The sequence below is a fragment of the Astatotilapia calliptera genome, chromosome 3 (assembly GCF_900246225.1).
Source record: "Astatotilapia calliptera chromosome 3, fAstCal1.2, whole genome shotgun sequence".
Classification (NCBI taxonomy): domain Eukaryota; kingdom Metazoa; phylum Chordata; class Actinopteri; order Cichliformes; family Cichlidae; genus Astatotilapia; species Astatotilapia calliptera.
This window is the reverse complement of record NC_039304.1, coordinates 31,143,380-31,168,303: the sequence shown is the minus strand read 5'-3', so window position 1 is coordinate 31,168,303 and position 24,924 is coordinate 31,143,380. Positions and strand designations below refer to the sequence as shown.

The 24,924-nt window shown below is 39.4% G+C and overlaps 1 protein-coding gene across 2 annotated transcripts; it reads right to left on the bottom strand.

Annotated features, from left to right (window-relative positions):
• Window positions 1-2,339: 2,339 nt before the first annotated feature.
• On the bottom strand, window positions 2,340-18,744 carry LOC113019235 (E3 ubiquitin-protein ligase TRIM39-like). Of its 2 annotated transcripts, none has more exons than XM_026162792.1 (15): window positions 18,691-18,744; window positions 15,106-15,250; window positions 14,708-14,942; window positions 13,875-14,095; window positions 13,691-13,795; window positions 12,832-12,927; window positions 10,707-10,940; window positions 9,729-9,876; window positions 8,156-8,203; window positions 7,919-7,945; window positions 7,769-7,833; window positions 7,493-7,603; window positions 7,150-7,268; window positions 2,843-2,939; window positions 2,340-2,669 (listed from the first exon to the last, which is right to left on the bottom strand). In XM_026162792.1, the coding sequence occupies exons 2-15, from the start codon at window positions 15,244-15,246 to the stop codon at window positions 2,517-2,519; spliced, it is 1,800 nt and encodes a 599-aa protein (XP_026018577.1). In that variant the 5' UTR covers window positions 15,247-15,250; window positions 18,691-18,744; the 3' UTR covers window positions 2,340-2,516. The 2 variants fall into 2 exon arrangements, with proteins under 2 accessions (XP_026018577.1, XP_026018578.1); XM_026162793.1 differs by having other exon boundaries at window positions 15,106-15,246; window positions 18,691-18,729.
• Between the last annotated feature and the right edge of the window lie 6,180 nt (window positions 18,745-24,924).

Genomic DNA, 24,924 nt, shown 5'->3' with positions numbered 1-24,924 from the left:
GAGAACAGCACCACCAAGGCTGGAGACGGAGCAATACTGGAAGAGCATATGGGAGAAGGATGCAACCCATAACGGCAATGCTCAGTGGCTAGTGGATCTGAGGGCAGACCATAGCGACCTCCCTGAACAGGGTCCAGTAACCATCACAGTGGCAGATATCCAAGAAAGGGTCTCCAGTATGAAGAGTTGGACAGCACCAGGAACCGACATGGTTCACGCCTACTGGCTGAAGAAGCTGACTGCACTCCAGTGCAGTGTCTGGCAGCACAAATGAACCAGCTGCTAGTTAACGAGAGACACCCGGAATGGCTAACCGAAGGTCGAACGGTCCTGATCCCCAAGGACCCCAAGAAGGGACCGGTCCCCTCCAACTACCGACCAATAACCTGCCTCAGTACTACATGGAAGCTCCTGTCAGGCATCATGTCGGCTAAGATGAACAGGCACATGGGTCAATACATGAGTGGGGCACAGAAAGGGATTGGCAAGAATACCAGAGGCACAAAACACCAGCTACTGGTAGACAGAACAGTCAGCCGAGACTGCAAGACCAGACTGACCAACCTGTGTACTGCCTGGATTGATTACAAGAAGGCCTATGACTCAATGCCCCACAGCTGGATACTGGAATGCTTAGAATTGTACAAGATCAACAGGACCCTAAGAGCCTTCATCAGGAACTCAGTGGGGATGTGGCGTACAACACTAGAGGCCAACTCCAAGCACATAGCACAAGTCACCATCAAGTGTGGGATCTACCAAGGAGATGCTCTGTCCCCACTGCTGTTCTGCATAGGCCTGAACCCCCTCAGTGAGATCATTAACAAGACTGGCTACGGATACCGACTACGGAATGGAGCAGTTGTCAGCCACCTCCTGTACATGGATGACATCAAGCTGTATGCCAAGAGTGAACGAGACATCGATTCACTGATCCACACTACCAGGCTATACAGCAATGACATTGGAATGTCGTTCGGACTGGAGAAGTGTAGTCGAATGGTAACAAAGAGAGGGAAGGTAGTCAGAACTGAGGGGATATCCAGAAATCCTACCAGTGGCTGGACAAAGCTGGACTGAAAGACAGCACAGAGGCACTAATCATGGCAGCACAAGAACAAGCTCTGAGTACAAGAGCCATAGAGGCTGGGGTCTATCACACCAGGCAAGACCCCAGGTGCAGGCTGTGTAAAGGTGCCCCAGAGACAATCCAGCACATAACAGCAGGGTGCAAGATGCTAGCAGGCAAGGCATACATGGAACGCCATAATCAAGTGGCCGGCATAGTGTACAGGAACATCTGTGCCGAGTATAACCTGGAAGTCCCAAGGTCAAAATGGGAGATGCCCCCAAGGGTGGTGGAGAATGACCGAGCTAAGATCCTGTGGGACTTCCAGATAAAGACGGACAAAATGGTGGTGGCTAACCAACCGGACATAGTGGTGGTAGACAAACAGAAGAAGACGGCCGTAGTGATCGATGTAGCGGTTCCGAATGACAGCAATATCAGGAAGAAGGAACACGAGAAGCTGGAGAAATACCAAGGGCTCAGAGAAGAGCTCGAGAGGATGTGGAGGGTGAAGGTAACGGTGGTCCCCGTGGTAATAGGAGCACTAGGTGCGGTGACTCCCAAGCTAGGCGAGTGGCTCCAGCAGATCCCGGGAATAACATCGGAGATCTCTGTCCAGAAGAGCGCAGTCCTGGGAACAGCTAAGATACTGCGCAGGACCCTCAAGCTCCCAGGCCTCTGGTAGAAGACCTGAGCTTGAAGGATAAACCGCCCGCAGGGGCGTGCTGGGTGTTTTTTATATATATATATATATGTATTTGTCTGTTTGTTTTGGTTGTTTTTTTATTTTTTGCCCTTTATCACCGTTCCTCTTCCCCGCTGTTTTTCTTTCCCTACCTCTCTTTCTTTCTCCTTATTTCCCACAGTCATGCCTGTCCCGTGTGTAGCAAGTGAAAATAAAATAAACAATAAAAACAAAGGTGAATCAAATAGACCAATACAGCAAGGTCCATTTGGTAAAGTTAAGAATAAAAAACAAAAATTAAAATGAAAAGAAACCTCCAATTTCAGATATTTGAGGTTATTCTGAAAATAATGATACCAAACAAGGCAAGAAAAACTGTTTTAAAGGTGAAATATAGAGGTAAAATCAAAAGTAGTCAAAAACAGTCATTTATACCCTGGACCCCAGAGGGGCAAAGCATGTTAGCTACCACTCACCGCTTGTTTGCAGGCTTTATTAAATGGAAAACTTCCACAATACATCCAAATGTAAGATATTTGTTTAATAGATTATCAGTTTCAAAATACATAAAAACATTTAACCTGTATGCATAAACTATTCAGTCTGACAACTGCGAGGTTTAAATCAATAGGGAATATTTATAGATATATACACAATTGGGGGAAAAACTGACTAAGCTTATATGTATGGAGAGCACATAAGTGCAAAGGCAGGAAAATAAAACTGAGAGGAAGAAATACAATATTATGCAACTTTTAGGTGTCACTCGGTCATCTTCACTGGCGTGATGATCAGTGGTAAATCGTTCCTTCCTGACTTGTTGGTGCAGGGGCTGAAGAAAGGGTAGAGGGTCTCATTGAAAATGTCATTAAAAGTATAGATGTGCATCTTAGCATCAACATTGTAGAAAGACACCTGCAAAGAAGAGAAACACACCTAAAGTAAAATTACATAAACAAGACAATAGTGAAAATATCTATATTTATAATATTTATCTATATGTAGCTAAATAAGTTTAAATTAAAGGGGGACTCAATTTGCCCATTCTTTATGAGACAGGTAAATTCCAATCATGTACACCTGCGCACCTGTCCATTTTCAAAGTCCACAAATATCCCGATCTTATGAAGTACAAGGTTCACTGGGACATCTGTGTAGGGTTGAGAACGAAAGCCAAACTTATTCCTGTGGGGAGAAATGACAAAGGGAAAGGAAATTAAAGATGAAAAATTTCTTCTAACATCAGTAGGTCTGATTTCATTTTAATCTGCATTATTGCAAAAGCATGGCATTTTCATGCATTTTTAAGGAACTTAAAAAAGTAAGACAACTATCAGGTAAAAGGGAAAAATTAAACAACTGAAAACATTCTTTGTGGGGGATTGCTAAAAAGACCAGCTTTTAAATCCAACATTTACATGTCATTGCTTTATTTTTACATTCAGCAAATGCTGGGAAACAGCATCAATCTGGAGTGTTTCTGTCCTTTTCATTAATACAAGTACAATGTTATGTCTCACAGTTCTGTTTGGTCTTCATCCTCTGCTAATTGAATTTTCTGTCTCATTATTGGCTAAATGTGAATGTATGCAAAGACGACACAAGAGTTCCCGTAGCTCTTCTGGGAGCTAGAGTCAACTAGAAAATGTCTTCTTGAGTGAGTCCTCTATGAAGAGGAGCCTTGCCTTGTTGTCAGTGGTCGCGGCTGCTACAGAGTGCTGGCAGCCTCATTTCCCTCGGCCTTAAAACTGCAAGGCGGCCATGCTGCAACGCCAAAACACTGATGGTAAAATCACAGTGATCCCACCCACCATCAATGCGTCGGTTGCCCCCGGGAAAATCGTGGGGGTCACGGGAGATCCCGTCGGAACTATCGTCTGGATACCAAAGCTCCTAATAGCCAGGAGAATGTGATCCATTTCTTCAGTGAGTGAGCGGTAATCCTGCTAGGCCAGAGACAGGGAGTTGGCGAGGCCAGCTTGCACTGGAGCCAGCAACTGTTGGAGGAATATGTAAGTGAAGATGAATCCGTCATCATCCATTCCTAGCAAGGATAGCATACGTTCCATGAGCTTGAGAGGCCATCATCCAGGCCAGAGAGAGAGAGAGGAGTTTCTCAGCCCACTCTTCAACAGAGAGGGGGTAGCGAATGAGTGGTGTCATTCCCTTGGGTGGGGGGGATCCCGGAGGAAGGTCATCACATGACCCTCAGCAGATCGAGTAAGGCCACCACATGATGGTATTTCGTTTCGTTGGCTGAAACAGCCAAAAAAAAGAAAACTCAGCTTCAACGTGCACAAACCATGAAGGAGGTGGTGAAGCCAAAAATCCGGCAGCTTAAAAGCCACAGCAAAAGTTGAAACATACAGCTCAGCTATCACTTCCAAAATAAGTGAAGACAGAAAACCAAACAGCCATGGTGTTTGTAGGGTTACTGAAGTAGGGTTAACATGGTGGCTAGCTACACTGCTATCGTTAGCATATATAAACACTGTGAAGCTGGACGCCGAACGCTAACTTTTTTCCACTTGATAAAAGTTAACGTGAGGGTTCCCGAAGGTTCGGGACAAATGCAATCGCATGGCAAGATGCTGTAAACAGACCAAACTTTAGTCAGGAGAACAACTGAGATAATCCATCTACAGTACGAGGTTAGTCACTGCTGCATGGGCTGGTGTAGCCCAGTGGAATTGAGGTTCCACAGTTCTTCTTTTTCCTGTTCTGTCTAATCTATTTTTATAATTCTATATTTTATAATTCACTATAGTTTATTTGCTCTTCTTTGCCAAACCTATTCTCTATTGTGTCAAATCTGTCTATCAAATTTATTTTGCCATCCTTTCACCTTATTGGCTTAAACCATACATTCTTGCATGTGATTGGTTAGGAGAAGTAGATCCTGCCTCCTCATGCTTACTGAAGGACATTCCAAGTGCAGTGTAGATGAGGCTACAGTGAAAGGCTAAAACAAACAATCCCTGATTAATGAGGAAAAATACTTTCTGTAGTGGAAAAAAATAACAGCCTGTAACCAGTATTTGGTTCAGGAGGAGCAGAACGGAATCACCTAGAAAACCGGAGGTTGTTTATACGGAAATTATAGTACTTCCGACCGTCTTGATGAGTGTTGTAAAAGTTAGCATTGCTAGCTGATGTAGCGAGCATGGTGCCTTCTTCCCAAGTCTATCGGTGTGTGGGTAAGTTGGGTAGGCACTGATGAAGTTTTCAAAACAGTGTTTGGAGGATTAATATTAAATAATATTAATAAAAATTATTAATAAAAATTTGTTTTATGTCCAAGTTAACCATGTGATAGTCCTGCCTAAGCCAATGCTCTTTATTCCACTTTTATTCCTCTTTATTTGCATGCAAATGTTACTGCTGCTGCTGCAGGCAATGTGTAAAATGTGATTGAAGTCCCGTAGCTGGATATGGAGTATTACACAAATATTCTCTCCTGGCTTCTTCCCACAGTCCAAAGACATGCAGTTAGTGGGGATAGGTTAATTGATCAATTTAAATTACCCGTAGGCGTGAATGTGGGTGTCTGTCTCTGTGTGTTAGCCCTACAACAAACTGGCGACCTGTCCAGGGTGTCCCCCGCCTCTCGCCCTATGACAGCTGGGATAGGCGCTGGAGCCATGTACAAAACCATATAAAAATATGGTTTTGTACATGGAAAATTTGTTTAGAAATAAATGCTGATTAAAACTATATTGTAAGGTGAGTACAAGTCAGAAAAACTTGATAACTTTCTAGTTAAAGATAATGAGACTCCATAAAAAATAATTAAGACTTAATCAGTTCTTTCATTTCCAAAAAGAAAAGTCCACTGTTATGTGTTTTTCAGTGCTATACTATTTTATTAGTTCAATGGTTTATTTTCATTTTGTATAAGGATTGAAATGATGCAATGTCCATATGGTTAACATACTTGAATACACAAATATGTGTGTGAGCTCAATTCCAAAGCTGTATGTAATAAAGGTTTTTATTGTCATGCAGACTGGGTTTTTTTCCCCCTTCCATCCCATTTGTGGTTGTTCATGGATTTCAGATGTTGGAACTCTCCTCTGAGAGGAGATGTCGAACCATCCCAGGCCCTAGAATTTGTCTGCCGCAATGATCGTCCTTAGTTGATTTGAAGATTCGCGGTTTGGTAGAACACGCCCAGACCACATAACAGTGCTGACAGTAGAAAAAGACCTGAGGGTGCACCCACTAAATCTTCTTTTCTGATTTTTTTTTCTCATCTTCTTCTCCAAGAAAAAGCGAGCTTGACTTGACTTATTCTTCTGACTCTTGACTTGAGACTTTGTATCACTGACACCCATGTGGAGACTCAGAGACCCTTAACAGTAATTTTATGACTGAGATTGTTTAGGTTATAAATTGTTTTGCCAGCTATAGTTGTGTCTATGTTGCAGTGCTATCATTTGTGGGATAATACAGCGTTCTCCTCAACTCACCTACCTCCTGTAAACCATTCTCCCTTTAACACTACCTCACAAACCTAGAACTGGTCCACCAGAGGGTACATAGAAGCTCTGGTTAAACTGGGCTATAGTTACATTGTAAGGTTTTCAAACTGAGCTTTAAAATGAACAGTGATAATAAAAACTGAGAGAGGCTAACAGTGATCACTGGCTGTTTTTAGGGGGCTGTTCAGATTAAATAGAACAAGATACAAAGCATTAAAACATGTTAAAAACACAACAGCCTTAATAAACGCAAAGTAGTTTGGACCCAGAAGCAGGATTCATCAGGTCATCATTTAAAGATTGGATATACCACCTACTGTGAATGTTTTAATGGAGTACAGTTGTTATTATTGTCACGTGTCACAGCCAGTTTATGACCGTTAAAATAAATAAAATTCATATAAGAAATAAAATTGCCTTGTGTAAACTGTATATGGTGTTAAATAGGTCTATACTACAGTACTGCGCTGGACAATATGTTGCGGTCATAATTAAATGGAAGTGACTAAGTGACGATTTATCCACAAATACTGTTTAGCTTCTCTCAGACCTATATTGAAACTAAAAATATATATACAGACTGCAAATGGAGACCATTCACCTTCAAAGTGGAAGTTGTACCATATGAAACATGTTGACTGTAGCTCTGAGGTACAACTTTTACTTTGAAGGTGAACCTTCTCCCTTTCCAGTTTGTGTCACACCATAATGTTGTATTACCACAAGTAGTTAACCACATACTTGCAGAAACACATGAAAATCTGCAAGCAATTGTGGCAATCTTCTAGCAACCAAAGTGACAACAAGCAGCATGCTTCTGGGAACCACCGCCAACCATTTGGGAAATAAGCATTTTTCCTTCAGCTACAACGGCCAATAATTTGGAGAACTCTTCAACAATGTGTTTAACTCACTTGTCTCTTAAACTGAGGAACCAGAATCCATTGTCTGGGGTGTATTCAATCTTCCCCTTCCTGCTGACGGAATACTTGACCACACCCAGGTCCCAGTCAGTCTTCCCTGTCACGTCCACCTTTTCAAACCAAACAAACCACAATCCTTCACTCAAATAGTGAAACGCATGTAAGTCTGAAGAAGCCAAGATGTTTGGCCAACATTTGTTTATTTAGCACACAATTGTATCTTGTAATGAAAGCAGTATGGAATCAAGTTTAATCAACAATAAAGAACTCAATTATAATATATGAGCAATGATTTTCAAGACTTTTGACTCTTGGAAAGGGCAAACCCTCATACCTCCCAATAATGTTTTCCAGAAGAGATTGGCTCCCTCCCTATAACACAGACAACTTTTTCAAACCTCTCTGGGTTGTCTGGCACCAGTTGGTGTCGATCTCCACACCTCACCTGCAGAAATATACAATTTATAATTACAGCTCATTTCATGGAGATTTTACATCTTCTTTTTCTACTGTTCTCTATTTATGCTAAAAGAGAGGCTCCGAGACAAGAGGACACAGGAAGTCATTTCAGCATGATTGTAATGGTCTAGTAACTGAACAGGAGCCTCACACTTTTCAGGTCTGATGACAGCACCAGTCTTGGATGGGCGGTACTGGAGTCCAGAGTTACATCCACTGTGTTGAAAGAAGATGTAAAGAACTTCATTTTCTGTTGGTAATTCTGCTTTCATTAATTTTAGCTTGGATGAATGTCACTTACGTGCATATTCGTGTATTCCCTTTATCCCTGCAGACAAACAAAAATATAATATATATATATATATATATATATATATATATATATATATATATATAATTAACAAAATACAGTGCTGCTGTTAAAACTCACCAGATACATTTGGATCTTAATTATCAACAAGGTTAAAGTGGATGAAGTTGTATACAGTGTAACCGTTAAAAGAGCACTTGTTAAGGTGGAGAGGACATGTACACTCACTGGGCTGTGATCGAGAAGGACTGGGATCCAGTGTTTGTGCAGGAAAACCTGAACAGAAACAAGACAACAGGTGTAAGGAGCTAACATGAACCTACCTTACTGTTTGGTCTGGTAATCCAGCAGAAATAGAAGTAACAGCTAATACAAACCTGCACCACCGGGGGGGGGGGGTATTTCATTGCATCTGTATACTGTCTGGCTTGAACACTTAAAAATACTTTTAAAAATTCCTCTAGTGGCAATTTATAGCCTGCTCCAGAAAGACAGTCATTGATAGTTTAATGGTTTCTCCCAAGAACTTTATGGTGTGTGAATATATTTTATAATTCATCCATCTGAAAACTTATAAGGCTTAGAGTTGAGGGCATACTCTTGAGAGGGCTGCTAGGCCTAAACTTCTGTGTTGATGAGGAATTATTGGACAAATAACAGGTTTATTGTGTTTATTGACTAGACATGCAAAGCACAGTGCATGGGCACCCATTGGGGCATGCTCATGCCACAGTGTAATGTGCATTTGTGCAATGAAGAGACAGGGAATCACAGGAAGTAGTGACATATAGTACACAAGAAGACCATGAATAGCCAATAAAAAACAATTGCATAGTACATGCAAATTAGTGAAAAAGCTCAATACAGGTTTTGGAGCCATTTGCTGAATCTCCACGCTGCTTTCTACGTGAAAGATCTCTTAAAGTAGAGTTTTTTTCACTTGCGTGTTTTTAATAAGATTATCTGACTGATTATCTTCTAGCTGGTGCCTTTTGGGTCATCACAGCGGATCATCTGCCACCACCTCACCCTACCCCTAGCATTCTCTTCTATTATACTCACACTAACCAACTTCACTACATCCATGAATCTTCTCTTAGGGGATATTCTTCCTCATCCCTATCAGCTTCATCTTCAATATCCTTTATTCAGTAAACCCACCATCCACCCACCTCCTCTTCAAATGTGCAAACTATCTCAGCCTTGCCTCTCTGGGCTTGTCTAGATCCTAGATTGTAGATTGCACTTAATCTACTCATTTTTAATTCTGTTCATGCCCAATAAAAATCTTAACATCTTCAATTACCCCTGACACTTGTCTTCACCCACTTCACCCTACCTGCACTCTCTTCCACACCTCTCTTGTCCAATGTCTGTTGAATATACCCCGATGTGTGGTATGGGTCATAAAAAGTTTGTGTCTGCATTTTGGTGATCAGAATTATAGTATTCTATTGTTCTCCTACTTAGCACTAATTAACATATGGGTATCTGTGCATTACACTGGTACAGTTTATGGATGCAGCTTATTACCCAGACCAGCATTAGCTGAGTATTTAGCATTTCACTTGCAGCTACAGAAAAACACAAAAGCATCAGCCAAGAAATTTATTTAAAGTTTCTTTTTTATATAACAGCCAGACTCTGTTATCTATCGCCTAAATGTGTTTTGAGAGTTGTTGGGTTTTTTTGCTCCGTATGTTGAGTCTGAACTAATTAAAAATTCCCTGTTCTCGCAGATTTTGTGTCTTCTTTGTATATTATATGTGTAAACCAGCTGAATGCTTTTCATTACACTGACCTTTTTCTGTGATATTCTTCAGCTCTTTGGCAAACTTCTCCACCTGAGCTAATATAGACATGTAAATGGACTCTGTCCCCAGGTCAGAATTCACCGACACTTTGTACCAGTCTTTGGTAGGTGGAGGGCTGGACAGAATTGGGAACGTCTAGGGAGCAGGTGGAAAGAAATGTTAGAAATTTTTTCCTGTCAGTATTTACCAAAATGCCAACTCTTCCTACAGGATCAGGAGTTGAGCATCAAAGCTTATCAGACATTAAGTCACCGTCACGTTGCCAAGCAACCACCTAATAATAGACTAAAATGTTCCTTACACAACAAACGGGCACTTATGTGCTCTTATAAAAGCTTACAAAAGCTTTGTGTCACTCATTTGATGTCAGTGACATATAATTTGGCAAATATTGAATATAATCATTTTTGAAATCTCCAATCTGTGAAGTGTACATTACATCTCTTTTCACCCTAACTTATCAAGTCAAGTTTACTTTATTTAGAAACTATATGAGTAGTTTAATGTTTGCTTCAGTAAAAGTATAAATATACTTAAGGTAATAGGATTTCAATCCACGTGAATTTGACCTTAAACAGATTGTTGTCACATGCATGTTATGTATATGTATAGGTAAACCAAAAGCCATACAAGTATACACCCATATAGTATATCTTTTACTATATTCTAGATAAACAAATCATGCATATTAATTTTTCATTATATACTTAATGGGCCTGGCCAGTGTCTGACCAATGAGTGCATTAGTATGCCTTAATGATACATGCAAATGCATTTTGATGTATAAGAACATTTTGTCAGTTCTGTGGTTATCTGCTATTTATTTGTATAAATAACATTTACCACCTCTACTTTTTTACTTTCCTCAGTCTGATTCAGTATGTCAGTTTGCCAACAGCACAAAACAAATAGTATTGGAACATGGGCGTGTACTAGCATCTTCACATTCATCCTTAAATTCTTACTTTCACACAGTATAAATGATCATCTGATTGGGCAAGCTTGGAAAGCTCGCTTTGTCTCTTCTTTAGTTGTTCGATCTCCTGTTCCAGCTGCCTTGTCATGGATTCAGCATGGCGCTGTGCCACCTTCCGGCTGATCTCCATCGCCTCCACCAGCTCTGCCTGGGAACGTTCAATGAAACAAACCAAACTCGAGAATAGAGAAACGCTGCCCGCCGTCTCTCGGTCCACTGCCAGCTGGAAAGTTAGACAGAGTGATATGAGATACATGATTGTTTAATTTGTTTTGGTTTAAAATATATATTAATCTCCCCTGTAAATAAAAATTCTCACATCACATGGAAATATGCAGCATCTGTGAATTGCAGCTCAGATTTCAAATGTAAGGAACCTAAATTTTGCTACAACTAAAAATCTAAGAACATGTGCAAAATGTCTAGAAATCCTAAAATGCAAGGTAAAAAGTTAGAAACATAAAATCTTTACCAAAATTTGAATAATGTAATTAAAACTTGAGAGTGTTTCATAAATGATTTTGTTGTTTAGAAAAACATAATGTTGGAAAAATATATATATATTTTTAACTTAAAATGTAATATGTGGATTTGGTAATCAGATATAAATTGTAGATCAGGGAAATACACCTGCACTTTTATGTAAAATTGGCTATAGATATTGTTTAATAAGCTCCCAACATGTAGAAATACATAATTTAAGTTTGAAAAATTCAATTCAATTTTATTTATACAACAACAGTCGCCTCAAGGTGCATTATATTGTAAGGTATTGTTAGGGTCCCTGGGTCGTTGACCCATTGTTTTGTGTTTTTGGTTCTTTGATTTTGTTATTTCATTATATTCTAGCTTTGCTTTATGGGTTTTAGGATCATTCTTAGTTTAGGTTCTCTGGGTGGGGTTGGTTAGAGCTTTAGTGTTCTGGTTTTCTGTCTGTGTTCCTTAGTTGCTGTCTCCCCTGTCTTCTGTATCCCCACATCCAGTCAGTGTCTGTGTCTGTCCTGGTCCCACGTCTCTGTTCCCTCTGTTGTAGTGCTTGCATGTGAGTCTGTGTCTTTTGTTCAGTCTGTGTTTTGGGTTTCCTGTTTTACTTTGAAAGTCCATGTCTCATGTTAATGTGTTTGGTTTTGCTTCTCCTTTGTCTTGTTAGGCCTGATTTGCCCCAGCTGTGTTTCCCTCCTGTTGCCCATTCCCTGATTGCTCCCTCTATGTATTTAAGCCCTGTGTTTCAGTTTGTCAGTGTCGCTATCTACCGTTTATTTTGCTGTGTGTTTTGTCAGTCCACCGGTGTTAGTTTATTTGATTTTTTTCCCAGTTATGTTATGTTTGAGTTCAGCATTAAAGCTGTTTTGGTTTAAGTTTGTCTCTGGAGTCTGCACCTTGGGTCCTATTCCTGTCCGCACACAGCCGTCACACAACAGGTATACCCTACAATATTACACAGAAAAACCCCAATAATTATATGACCCCCTATGAGCAAGCACTTTGGCAACAGTGGGAAGGAAAAACTCCCTTTTAACAGGATGAAACCTCTGGCAGAACCAGGGTCAGGGAAGGGCAGCCATCAGGTGCGAACATAAAAAGGGAAATTGAAATAGAGATTGTTTAACACCGCGGTCCCCAATCCCCAGGCCACGACCAGTACTGGTCCATGAGTCATTTGGTACGGGCCGCGGGAGTTGAGGCTGTGAAATTTATGGTATTCAGGGTTTTTATCATTAACTCGGTTTCCCTGGGTCTTTTCCCATGTTGTAGTTGTGAGTCTAATATTGAAAGAAATGTTACCATAGTGACCAGAGAGCATTAAGGGGCAGAAAGGAGGACGTTTACTCTCAATGTTGTTGGCGCATTTCAGGAGGACGCTGCTAATAAAGTTACACAAATACACACTGAATTCGCTAAATAGCACAGTTTTTGTCTTGGTCGTATAATTTTATTTTTTTGCATTGATCCTTGACACCTTAAAGGCCGGTCCGTGAAAATATTGTGTGACGTTAAACCAGTGCAAAAAAGGTTGGGGACTGCTGGTTTAACAAAAACCTTGAAGTGATATGAGGATTTACAGGTTTTACCATGCACCTGTGGTCTTACACAAGAATGTGTTTGTGTTTTACCTCCAGCTCTGTCACTGACATATTTATCTCTTCGATCTTGTTGATTCTCTCGATAATCATGTCCTGGATTGTCCGCTCTGACACAGTCAGCAGTGTCTAAAATACACAAACATTCATGTTACACAGTACTGACTTCACTTGACCTTCAGCCTATTGGTGTTCTGAAACAGACGTGGGGAACAAGGGTGGATCTGTTTGTGATAATGTATGTCAGACAGTAGTCAATGAGCATATCTTACAAAATACCTCCTTCTGGAAACAAATAATCACTACATAACTTCATATTATATGCAGCATGACCTGAAACCAAATGTTTAAAAATGATATATTGAATAGAAACAGTGTAGAGCAAGGGTAAGCAACTCCAGGCCTCGAGGGCCGGTGTCCTGCAGGTTTTAGATCTCACCCTGGTTCAACACACATGAATCAAATGATTAGTTCATTACCAGGCCTCTAGAGAACTTCAAGACATGTTGAGGAGGTAATTTAACCAATTAAATTAGATGTGTTGGATCAAGGACAGATCTAAAACCTGCAGGACACTGAGGCCTGGAGTTGCCCACCCCTGCTGTCGAGGAACATAGATTCTATGTATTTGACTCATTTTCTGTTATCAAACTGCTCCACTGTCTAAGAATTTAGGCTCAGATGTTAAATCATTTTTAACAGATTTTTTTTAAAAATGGTCTAGTTCGTTCATGCCAGAACTTCATACTATCACGTCAGTTATCACCTGCTTTTTAGCAATTCTTTGTTACTCCAATAAAAAACATTATTCTGTTTTTTTTTAACATGGAAACTTCCCTAACCTAATCCATCTGTCCTTTGTATCTATCTTTTTCTGTTTTAATTTTCAAACCTTGGTTTCCATCCATTCGGTTTCAACGGTCACTGTGTCATGGTCTGGATGATCCTCCATCTCGCATTCAGGACAAATGCACACCTGGTCACTCCTACAGAAAATCTGAAGCCCATTGCATATGATTTTTATTTGGTCTTCTTTAAGGACTTCATTCAACAGGTGCAGAAGGTGAACGTTTTACCAATATTGGCCTGTTGTGGATCTCACAAAGAGGGACATTGTGGCTCATCTCAGTCCCACTCAGCGTGTACCTCCTCCTCCGGGTATGTGGTCGGTGGGAAACCTTAGGACCTGCCACATAGGTTTCATTCAATGCATCACTGAAACTGTGGTTTGGCACTGAGGATGCTCGTGAGTCCTTGACTGGAGGAAAGGACGTTGAGATTGAGTCACTTTCCAAGCCTGAAGATGAAAAAAATATCAGGGATTTTCAGGTTAGTCAGTCGCTTTAGTGAAAAGTCAAATATCTATTTGGATACACAATGCTGACATTTTGTAGAGCCATTCATTGACCCTAGATCTTTGTTCAAGTACAGTTGTGGTCAGAGGTTTACATACACTCATCATGGGCATGAATCACATGTTAACATTCTGCTAATCATGATTTCTTTGAACTGCTTTTTTTTTCTGGATGGAATAATTATTCAGCATTCATCTTTCGTAATCCACAAAAGGTGAAAGTACACATTCAATTTAATTAAATGTAATTCAATTCAATTCAGATTTATTCATACAGAGCCAATTCGGAACAACAGTCGCCTCAAGGTGCTTTATATTGTAAGGTAGTTACTGTTTGGCAACAGTGGGAAGGAAAAACTCCCTTGTAACAGGAAGAAACCTCTGTCAGTAGTCTTGTATAAGTTTGCTGTTGTGCAACATAATTATGACAGGACAGTCATTTACCAAGTACTCTGAATTGCCTACTCTGAAATCTGAGAACTCCTCCAGATTGTACTTGAGCTTTGAAAAGTACTCTATAAATTATTACAGACGGAAACACAGAAGTTTTCTTACTCCGAGAAAAGGTCTGGTGAGTCTTTCGCACAGGGTGACACAGCTTTTTCTTCAGTTCATCAAATAAATGGCTTGACGGGCTTCCATGCCCTCCAGTTCCCTTTCTTCCACTCTTATTCTTTACTACTCCATTTTTCATAGATTTATACTGGTCAGTGATCTCTCGTAGTGTTCTGTTAATCTGGAGGTCTGGTCGCTTTTCAAAGCTCTTTTTACACAGAGGACACTTGAAAACCTGGAAGGAAAGATGGAAATAAGATATAAGTAAAGATGGAAACAATAGAAACAAAAAGGACATCAGCAGGAATGACGAAAATATGTTAAATAACTTCTCTGAACGTCAACAGAAAGTAAGGGAATGAAAAAGCTGAAAATGAAGGAAATCAAAAAAATAAGACCTTAGCTCCATTCCAGTATTTGGTGATGCATTGCATGCAGAAGCTATGTCCACATGGTGTGGATGCAGGGTTGGTGAATACATCAAGGCATATGGAGCACTGGAACTGTTCTTCACATAAAAAACTGTCATATAGAGACATCTTTCTGGAAGCAAAAGAGAGATGCAAACAATCTTTAGGAGAGTTTCAACATATGGATGATAACATTTGTGATTTTAAGCAACATAAACCACATAACTAATTTGGTTTATGTTGGTTTGGTTTATTTCAGTGACTAAGCAGTCACTGGAGAAGGTTACAGCTTCTCCAGTGTGATGATTTGGCAAATTTACTGCTGTATGCTCTCAATCGTATTGGTGGCATAAATAATAAAGGATGGGATAATGGTGCACCTTACATGGTATTTCATCTGGCTGTTCACACAAGTAAACTTGATGCACTTCGTCAAAGGTTTCACTTGTCTTTTACACAAAAGGTGTCCTTTGGCATTTGTACTCTGACAAACCACGTCAAGGCATGTCAGAGGAACAGATCTGTCACTCCCAGCTGTCACTTGTATTTCAACTTTGGAATAAAAAACTGCTGGATTATAGTAAAATCATAAAAGCTGATCAAATGTAGCTCCCGATCCTTTAATCCAATTTAACCAAGGTATTGCTTACAGTGTAGTGAAATAAAACCTTCACAGATTGTCATGTGTGTAAACAGAAAAACATCAATTCTGAGGGAGTATACTGCCCCCTACTGGCTCAAGTATTTGTTATTCCCCAGCTTTAAGCTTTAATTCCTCTCTTCACTCAAAACATGTTAAACTAAAGCCTTCTAAATATCCAGCTGTCAAGTTTTTTTCTACATGTGTCACTTTCTGATTGAATATGTAATTGTGTGTGTGATACTTTTACTATCACACTTGACCTTTGAAACACTTTTGCTCATAATCAAGCTCATCATGTTATCTGAGGTGATAACCTTCTGTCTCAGGTAGCTGCTGGGAGGACTTCTCACTAACCACTGATAACAACTTCATTAAGACTTTCTTCAGAGAACAACTGAGGCTTCTGTAACGTAGCTTTTGTCCCGCAACTGTGCTCAGTCCCTGAAAACACAAAATTGTCTTATTGTGTCATATGCTCTGATCAGCGTGTCGGGTTGAATTTATCACTAGGTGATGCTAGTTTTACTTTGGGTGTTTGGTGTGTTTTAATGTGAGTGCTGTTTGACTTTTTTAAACAAGTGAAACCCAAGAGAGGAGCAAAGAGTCATGAAGCAGTTATCTAACAAGCTATTTATTTATTATGAGAATCAATGCATAGAAGTCATGTTTAAATTTAGTGTATCAAATGTCTAGCAACAAAATAACAGGGTTAAGATGGTAAATGGCCTGTATTTATATAGCGCTTTACTAGTCCCTAAGGACCCCAAAGCGCTTTACATATCCAGCCATCCACCCATTCACACACACATTCACACACTGCTGATGGCAGCTACATTGTAGCCACAGCCACCCTGGGGCGCACTGACAGAGGCGAGGCTGCCGGACACTGGCGCCACCGGGCCCTCTGACCACCACCAGTAGGCAATGGGTGAAGTGTCTTGCCCAAGGACACAACGACCGAGACTGTCCAAGCCAGGGCTCGAACTGGTAACCTTCCGATTACAAGGCGAACTCCCTCACACATATCTCTCTTTGATGACTAAAATCTGAACAGTATGGTCAGAAGATTTCAGGAATGAAGTTGATCGAGATTTTGTTCAGAACCCACAGGTACAGGTTTATCTTTATACAGGTAACATTTGAGCAGACTCATGTTGGGCAACACATTTCACAAATACTTCTGAAAGTTGATTTTCACGGGAAGCCATGCATAATTCTGTCTCATGTGTAAACTTCTCATGCTAGCCTATCCTGTTTCAGAGTTTTATGGGGCTGGACAGTATTGTTATTGTTCTGCAGTTAAATCCCAGGATGGTTCATCTGTCTGTCCCACAGCTACTACATGCAGGTCAGGTATTTGTTTTGTGAGGGAGGGAAATACATGCACAAGTGTGAAATCCTGCAGGTTAAAGAGAGCTAGTTATTTGTCAAAAGAAACTAGTACCATTGTCAAATATTCGATTTTTTTGCTTGAGTCATCAACCATGAGTTGAATCGTGCTCAATTCATGAGCATTGAGATAATGATTTACTACTAGAAATTGTTATATGAGCAAGGAAAGATGCAGATTACAGGCTCCATTTAGGACAAAAATCAAAAGCTTAAAAAAATCCTCTTAGCACGTTTCCTAGATAAACATATAACTAACTTTCCTAATTTTGGCATTAAAACATTTGTCAGGGGTTCTTATGGAAGAGGGAACAAAAGAGGAATTATATCCAAAATTAAAAAACAGTGTGTTCATCATCTTGGTTTGCAGCCAAGAGATGATTACAAAGCACAATTATCATGATTATGCTCAATCTTTAACTTCCATTAAGAAGGTCATACCCACAAAGCACAAAGTAGCTGAAGTAAACAACATTACAGCCATAATATGACTCAGCTAAAATTCTAAAATCCACAGAATAAACCACTAAAGTGCCCACAAATATGTGGAGCATGTTTGGTGTTCTGGTAGCTGCAAAACCATTGCAAAATGTTATCTCACTGCTTGAAAATTATCCTTGGAGATGGGATGGTTGGGGTTTGGAGATCTAAGAATTCTTCAACTTTTCTGTGGTTTATATGATCCAAATCCAAATCGAATTTATTTATAAACTACATTTAAAAACAGAAAGTTTGCCCAAAGTGCTGTACAGAAAAACAAAAACAAGACAAAAAACAAACGATAAGACCACTCACATTCAAACACGTACATAAAATAAAACAAAGACACATCAACATCAACTCACACCGGTCCAAAAAAGAAGTGTGTCCAAAAGAGACTTAAAAACTGCCTATTATTTACAGGCAATGCATTCCAAAGTTTGGGAACCACAATTGAAAAAGCTTCTTCTCCTCTAAGCTTCAGCCTAGTTTTTGGGACAACCAAAGGCAGCTGATCTGTGGGCCTGCGAGGGAAGTACATCAGAATAGTATGGAGAAGCAAGACCATTTAAGCATTTATAAGTCAACATTAGGACTTTGAAATTAATTCTATGATAAACAGGAAGCCAGTTAAAGGAGGGAATGAAAGGTGAGATATTTCCATGCCTGTGTGCCAGTTAAGAGACTGGCAGCAGCATTTTGTACAAGCTGAAGATGTGAGAGGGATGCTTGGCTGACTCCAGCATAAAGTGCATTGCAATAGTCAAGCCGAGTTGAGATAAGGCATGTATTATTTTCTCAAAGTCATGCCCTGACAAAATTGGCTTAAGCTTTGCCTTAATTGGAAAAAGCTTTTTTGCAACTCAGAACTGATTTGTTTACTAAATTTAAAATCCAAATCCATTATGGCTCCAAGATTCGTTACATGCTGTTTGATGAGTGACCCAAACTATTACATTTTACTCCTAAATCTCACTAATCAACATATGCCAGAAAAACAACAAGCACAGCCTCGTATTACAAGAAATACACAAAATAATAACTAAAGGAAAATGTGATACCTTAATGCAGGTAAGGTGGACAGCACAGAAATCCAGAGATGTCCCACCTTGGCCGCTCACACTCTCAATTATGAGGTGTCTCGGTGTGTGTACGTGCATAAGTAGTGTGTTCGAGAAAGTACAGCCACGCCCTCTCATAGTTCTCTGTAAATGTGGCAGGACTGGTTAAGATAGTGAAAAAAGAAAAACTAGGTCAGAGGACGTCAGATCTTATCACTGCATATGTTTATAGTAACACTCCTTTTATTAAGCATCAATGAAAATAGCCGCACATAGATCAGCCTGTGAGACTGTATCACATATCATAAGTATTATGAATTACTGATTATAAGTAAAGCAAATTTGTGATATAGGATTATTTTGAGATTTTGTGATATAGGGTGTGTTCTTTGTTTTTTGCCATTGTGTGTGATAGAACCGCTCTGAGCGTTAAATCTGGCCTTTATCAGATGTAAGGTCCTCATCTGGTGCACATCTGAGCTGTTCTCAGCATGCTTGCTATTTTAAGATCACTCCACAGAAATCATCTTGCAATGGCTGCTGGATCTCCTTGAGGGTGTCAAAATGGTGATCCTTTACCAGAGGTGTGATTATGTTTTGTATAACTCTTTTAAAATGGATTAAGATCTATAAACTTCAGCATAATTTTTAAGTGTTGCACATGACCAGTACATTTTCATATCATTTGGTTGTGCTAAAACACTACACTACAGCAGGCTGTTTAATCATCCTCTCCATTAAGAATATTTTGTTGTTGAGGTTTTTAAGGCAAGTAACTTCTAACCATGTCACATTAGCTTAATACTACTACTACCACCACCACCACCACCACCACCAACAACAACAACAACAACGACGACGATGATGATGATAACACATTTTTATATATAGGTGCCTTTCAAAACCTCAAGGTCACCTGAGATTAGTACAGCAATTTAAAAAAAAAAATACACAACTAAATGAGAAACTAGTAAAATCAGATAACAAAAGCATAAAATATGTTCAAAATAAAAGGAGACTAAGGGCAGTTGTCCACTATTTTTGGTGTGTGACTATTATGGTGAGAATGTCGGATAAAGCAACTAAGGCACCAGTTACATTTTTTTGAGTAAACTTATAAAACTCCTAGTGAGGGAGGCTGTCATTTACTTTTCCATTGAATTACGAAATTAATGCAAACTTCAGAGAAACCTCTATGCAGTTCATCATATCACTGTTTTTATGTAACATTTCACAAGCTTGTCATTCCTTTCTGCCGAGAAACAATTACACCGAGAGAAAGATAAGTACACTCTGACAGTGTGCACCCAAATAAGATGTTGCGAAACAGTAGTTTTAACCTTCATAACCAATTCCCAGAAAAACAAAACAAACAAGTTTAAATTCAAAAAGCAAAGAAAATGTGTCTTCGTAGCATAATGGTTTGTACATTTTCCTTAAAAGAGGAGGAGCCCTACATTGTTCCCGGGAGGAGGTACAAATCGCTTTTTCAGAACTAAACATGCTGAGGCAAAGGTTAAACATTCCATTATATTTATACAGTACCAAATCACAAGAACAGCTTTCTCAAGGTGCTTTACACTTTAAGGTAAAGTTCCTACACTAATATGTAAAATACTCTCTATTTTAAATTGACAAGTACAGCAAACAATTGACTGAGTCTTCTGTGTGAGAACCACAAAGAAAGACTTAGCAGTGTCAGCCAAGTCACTGAAACTACAGTCCCGTTTAATTCTCTTTTAATTATTTTTTCAGAAAGACTGTTTTTATCAATTCATTTCATTTAAAATTAATTATCATAAAATGATTAGCCTTCTGATACTTTACATGGATTGATGGGCACATATAGCATTAACCCATGTAGGTTGTCAGTAGCTAGATAACACACGACTCAGTACTTTCTAAACTTTGGAATTGTGTATTCAGGTAGATATTCGCAACAAATAAATATAAGAATCAGTCAATACCAAGAAATATTCACAAACAAATACCTTGGAATTGTTTTTGGACTACCTTACATGGATGGATGTGCTTTGATACTCAGAAGTGTTTTTCTTTTCCTTTACCGTGAACCATATAGACGATATAACATCAGTTCAGTTTCCAGTATTTAATAATCATCTGTACAATCAGAACTTTCAATCATGGACATTCCACAGTGTCACGTCTTTGTTACTTCTTGGTAAAAAGCATAGCAGTACCAACTGGCAACTGATAACTGAACGCCTACATCGTTAGCATTTTTGCTGAGCTTATTCACTCATTACAAGAATGAACCTGTTGACTCCAAGGTCACTAATGAGGTTACCGGATGAAACAAAGCAGGCCTATATACAAAGCTTTATAAATTTGTGAACTGAAGGTGTAGAGTTTACACATGCTTAATATGTACACTCACTGAGCATTTCATTTGGTACACCCATGTACTTCGTCCTTAGCACAAATCTAATGACTGCAAATGAATGCATTGAGGCACGCGGACATGATCAAGACGACCTGCTGAAGTTCAAACTGAACGTCAGAATGGAGAAATAAGGTGATTTAAGATACTTTGAAAGTGGCATGATTGTTGGGCTGAGGATTTCAAAAGCTGCTGTATTTTAAACACTGTCAGGAACCCTGGGTGGAGCAGGAGGTGGGATTCAGTGTGTTCATGTTTAGTGTTTTCACTGTAAATAAATGCACCAGAGTGATATCCACTAATGTAGTCTCTCCAAACACTCGAGGGCAGGGAAGATCCAGGGAAGGTCTGTATGCGCAGTTATGGGGTGGTGGGCAAGGGAAACACACTAGTGTCCAGACCCAGGACTTTACTAATAGCATAATTCAACAATCCAGCAAATAATGAACCTCAGTCACCACATGAAGTAGTGGCCTCCTGATGAGCTCATCTGGAACAGGCGGTTGATTGGTGCAGACATGCTCTGACAGAGGCGGGAACCCACGATGAGTTCCACCCACAGACAGACAGATAAGCAAGACAAGCATAGAGAAAGAAGAGACACAGAGAGAAAACAAAGACGTGAGCAGGTCGCTCAAGAGGACTGAGGAACAGGATAGGTTCCACTGTGACTCTGAATTTAGGAAACAGAAGGCGAGCAAAAGAGAACGATGAGAGTGAGTTTCTTTTCAAAGATAAGCACAACTCAGCATGTGACATTTTATGATTATAAAATAGATATTTGATCTATGGAGTTTTGACTGAACTTTGTTTTGTCAGCTTGTCTTATACAACATTAAAAGACTTAAGCATTGCAACAGGCTGGTCTGTAAATCTGTGATGACTCTGTGTTTTTTTGCTGTATTATGAAAATGTTCTGGGTGAGTGTTACAGCATTAGAAATAATAAGATTAGATCAGTGTTACTCATAAAGCATGAAGCATTTGCAGTAGTTTAATATAGAACTACCTTTTAGCTGTTTCATATGAGTTTAAAACTAATAAAATGAGTGTTTGAGAAAAACAAAAATCATAAAATAGCAGCAAATGCAAGTTACAGTTATCCAGAGCTCAAAGCAGCATTATTACTGTGCTTGTTTTGTTTAATCAAAATTTAAATCTCAAACTTTTTTAAATAGTTTGAAATTAAAAAGAGACGTTTCAGTATCTGAAGCCATTTTTGGTATTGGCTAAAAAAAACTATTATAGTAGTTTCAGAATATAATGTCTCTTAATTAGAAAACAATCATTTCTACCTCATATAACTGTATATGTGTTGATTGCATCTCATAGTAAAGTTTAAGTTATTTTTCTTTCTGTCTTGTAGTATAAGTAAGTAAGTAGTAAGTAAAATTTATTTATATAGCACTTTTTTAAGACAAAACGCTGTTACAAAGTGCTTCACAAGAAAACATGTCAAACAAACAATATAGCAACATAAAGAAAGTATAAAAGCATATCAAACAAGCAATAGTACAATATAAATATAAAATAAAACAACATGTTACGCATTAACATTATCAGTATCATATAGTTTGAGAAAGTAAAGCCTGACTCACTATCTAAAGACAAACCGTTTTTGCTACAACAGCAAAAACATACTGATACATAAGCTTGTCATGAACTGTTTGGTTGTGCCCATCAAATAGGAGTAAAATTACTAACCATTCCTCACCGTCGGTCCCCTGACCGTGGTCGGGAGATGCAAGGGGAGATTCTGTCACGGTCTGGCTGGCAGACCGTGGGGATGTGGGGAAGGAGGACCCAGGCGCGGAGCTCAAAGTTCAAGCAGTGCGTTTATTTACAGAGGGTGATATCAAACAACAATAAATCCCCGTGTTTTTCCCCAGACTCCCGTGTCGTGTCCTCCTAGTGCTCTCTGCTCCCGTGTCTGCACTCCCGGTGCTCGCTGCTCCTTAAGCCTTCCACGCTCCTCCTGCGGGAAACAATAGCGGCAGCAGTCAGGACACTGAACAATGGCAGGCATACACTACACGACCAAAACCTAAACTGGGTAACTAACGTGGAGTCCCAAGCAATGATCCCGCGTCGGTGGGAGCTCCAAGACTCTCTTAAGTAGCTCCCCCGACGAGGCCTGATCAGCAGCAGGTGTGTGGCTTCGGGTGTGGCCAGTCCCCTTGCAGGGCCACACCCTCCAGGCCTGACGCCGCTTATAAACAAGTGCTCAGCCACCCACACACACACACACATATACACAAGCACAGAGAAGGGGAAGCAACACCAAAATACACAACAATAACACAGGTCCATGACTGCCCAGGGGTCCTGGGTCGCCCAGTCCCAGGACCCTGACAGATACTTCCTCCAGGGCCGAAGTTTTGTCCTACTTTGGGGTTAAATCCCCCCACTTTTGTGGAGTAGTGAGGCAGGCAGAAATTAGCCAAGACACCTGAGATACTGAAGGGATGAGGCTTTAATAACGGTACTGCACATTCAAATACACACTGCATAGGCTGTAGCCCGTTAGAACGCTGCCCCCGTCACCGTCTCTACCCGCGACATTTTTTGCGCTCACAGCGTCTCCTCACGCGCATGCTCACACACACATCACCTACGGTCCTCACAGGACACCCAGCCACAAAAACGCGAGCAAATCCCGCAACAAATGAATATCATCAAACATAGATCAGTTTAAATGTGCTTCACTATATAATGAATTTGCTGTTATTCATACATTTTTGTCATAAATTTTACTGCTTGATGTCACAGATGTGAATTCCAGTAAAGATCAGAATAATCCCACATGAAATCGCATTATTATCGCATTACTAAAAACAATATTCTTGTAATATAATAAAAACAGGACTAATTTAGAAATGTCAAACACGTTCATTTATTACACATGAAACAAATAAAACTGTTTCATTTTGTTTTACAAAAATTCCTCTAAAACAGAAATCAAATAAAAGCACATTTGTCTGGCTACATTTTTTGCTGACTGATTTAAGGCAGTTCTCATAAACTTTTTGTCAGTCTTAATTCAGAAACAACAGTCCTTGATACTAAAAGAACCTGTATGGTCTACATATGATAAATTCAACAAAAGAATTATTTGTTGCAATCACACTTCAAATTTGACTTTAATTTGGCCAATAATTTTTTTTGTCATTTGTGTAGAAAGTTCAATTTGGTCTAAATATTTGGATCAAATTGACAGTCTCAAAAGGTTGATTATGTTCTGGACTTAGCGTTGTCAGTGGGAGAAACGTTTCGTCACAGTGACTTGTTCAGTCTCAGCTGACTGCAGTCTTATAAACAGTACATTTGAATAATGACTGAAACCAGCCCACTGAAGGAACAATGGACTGGGAGGTCAGTTCCTTGATTATTAATATGCAAATTGTCATGACCAAATTGACAGTAATCAGTAACTAATTACTGATTATTTCCCCTCAAAAGTAATCCCATTACTTGAACTGACTTTTTAAAAACATGATTTACAACCTGAATAGGTGATAAAGCGATAGATCTTTCAGCCCAATTCTACTTTTTCTGCACAATCCATCATACAAAGTGTAATCAAATGAAAAAGTCTCCTTTTAAAACTAGTTTTATTAGTTTTAATATTTTAACTTAATGCATCAAGCAAAAATTAAATTATATGCACCATTCTCTGACTGGAAGAAATTTGTTTAACATTTAAACCTATTTTCTGCACATTCCTGCACATAAAATAAAAAATTTTTTGGTGTTTACACTCACTCTTTCAAATAGATGCAAGTAAAACACAGCAGAAAATAAATAAAAAGTGGTAGGCGGATGTTTGCCCTGGTG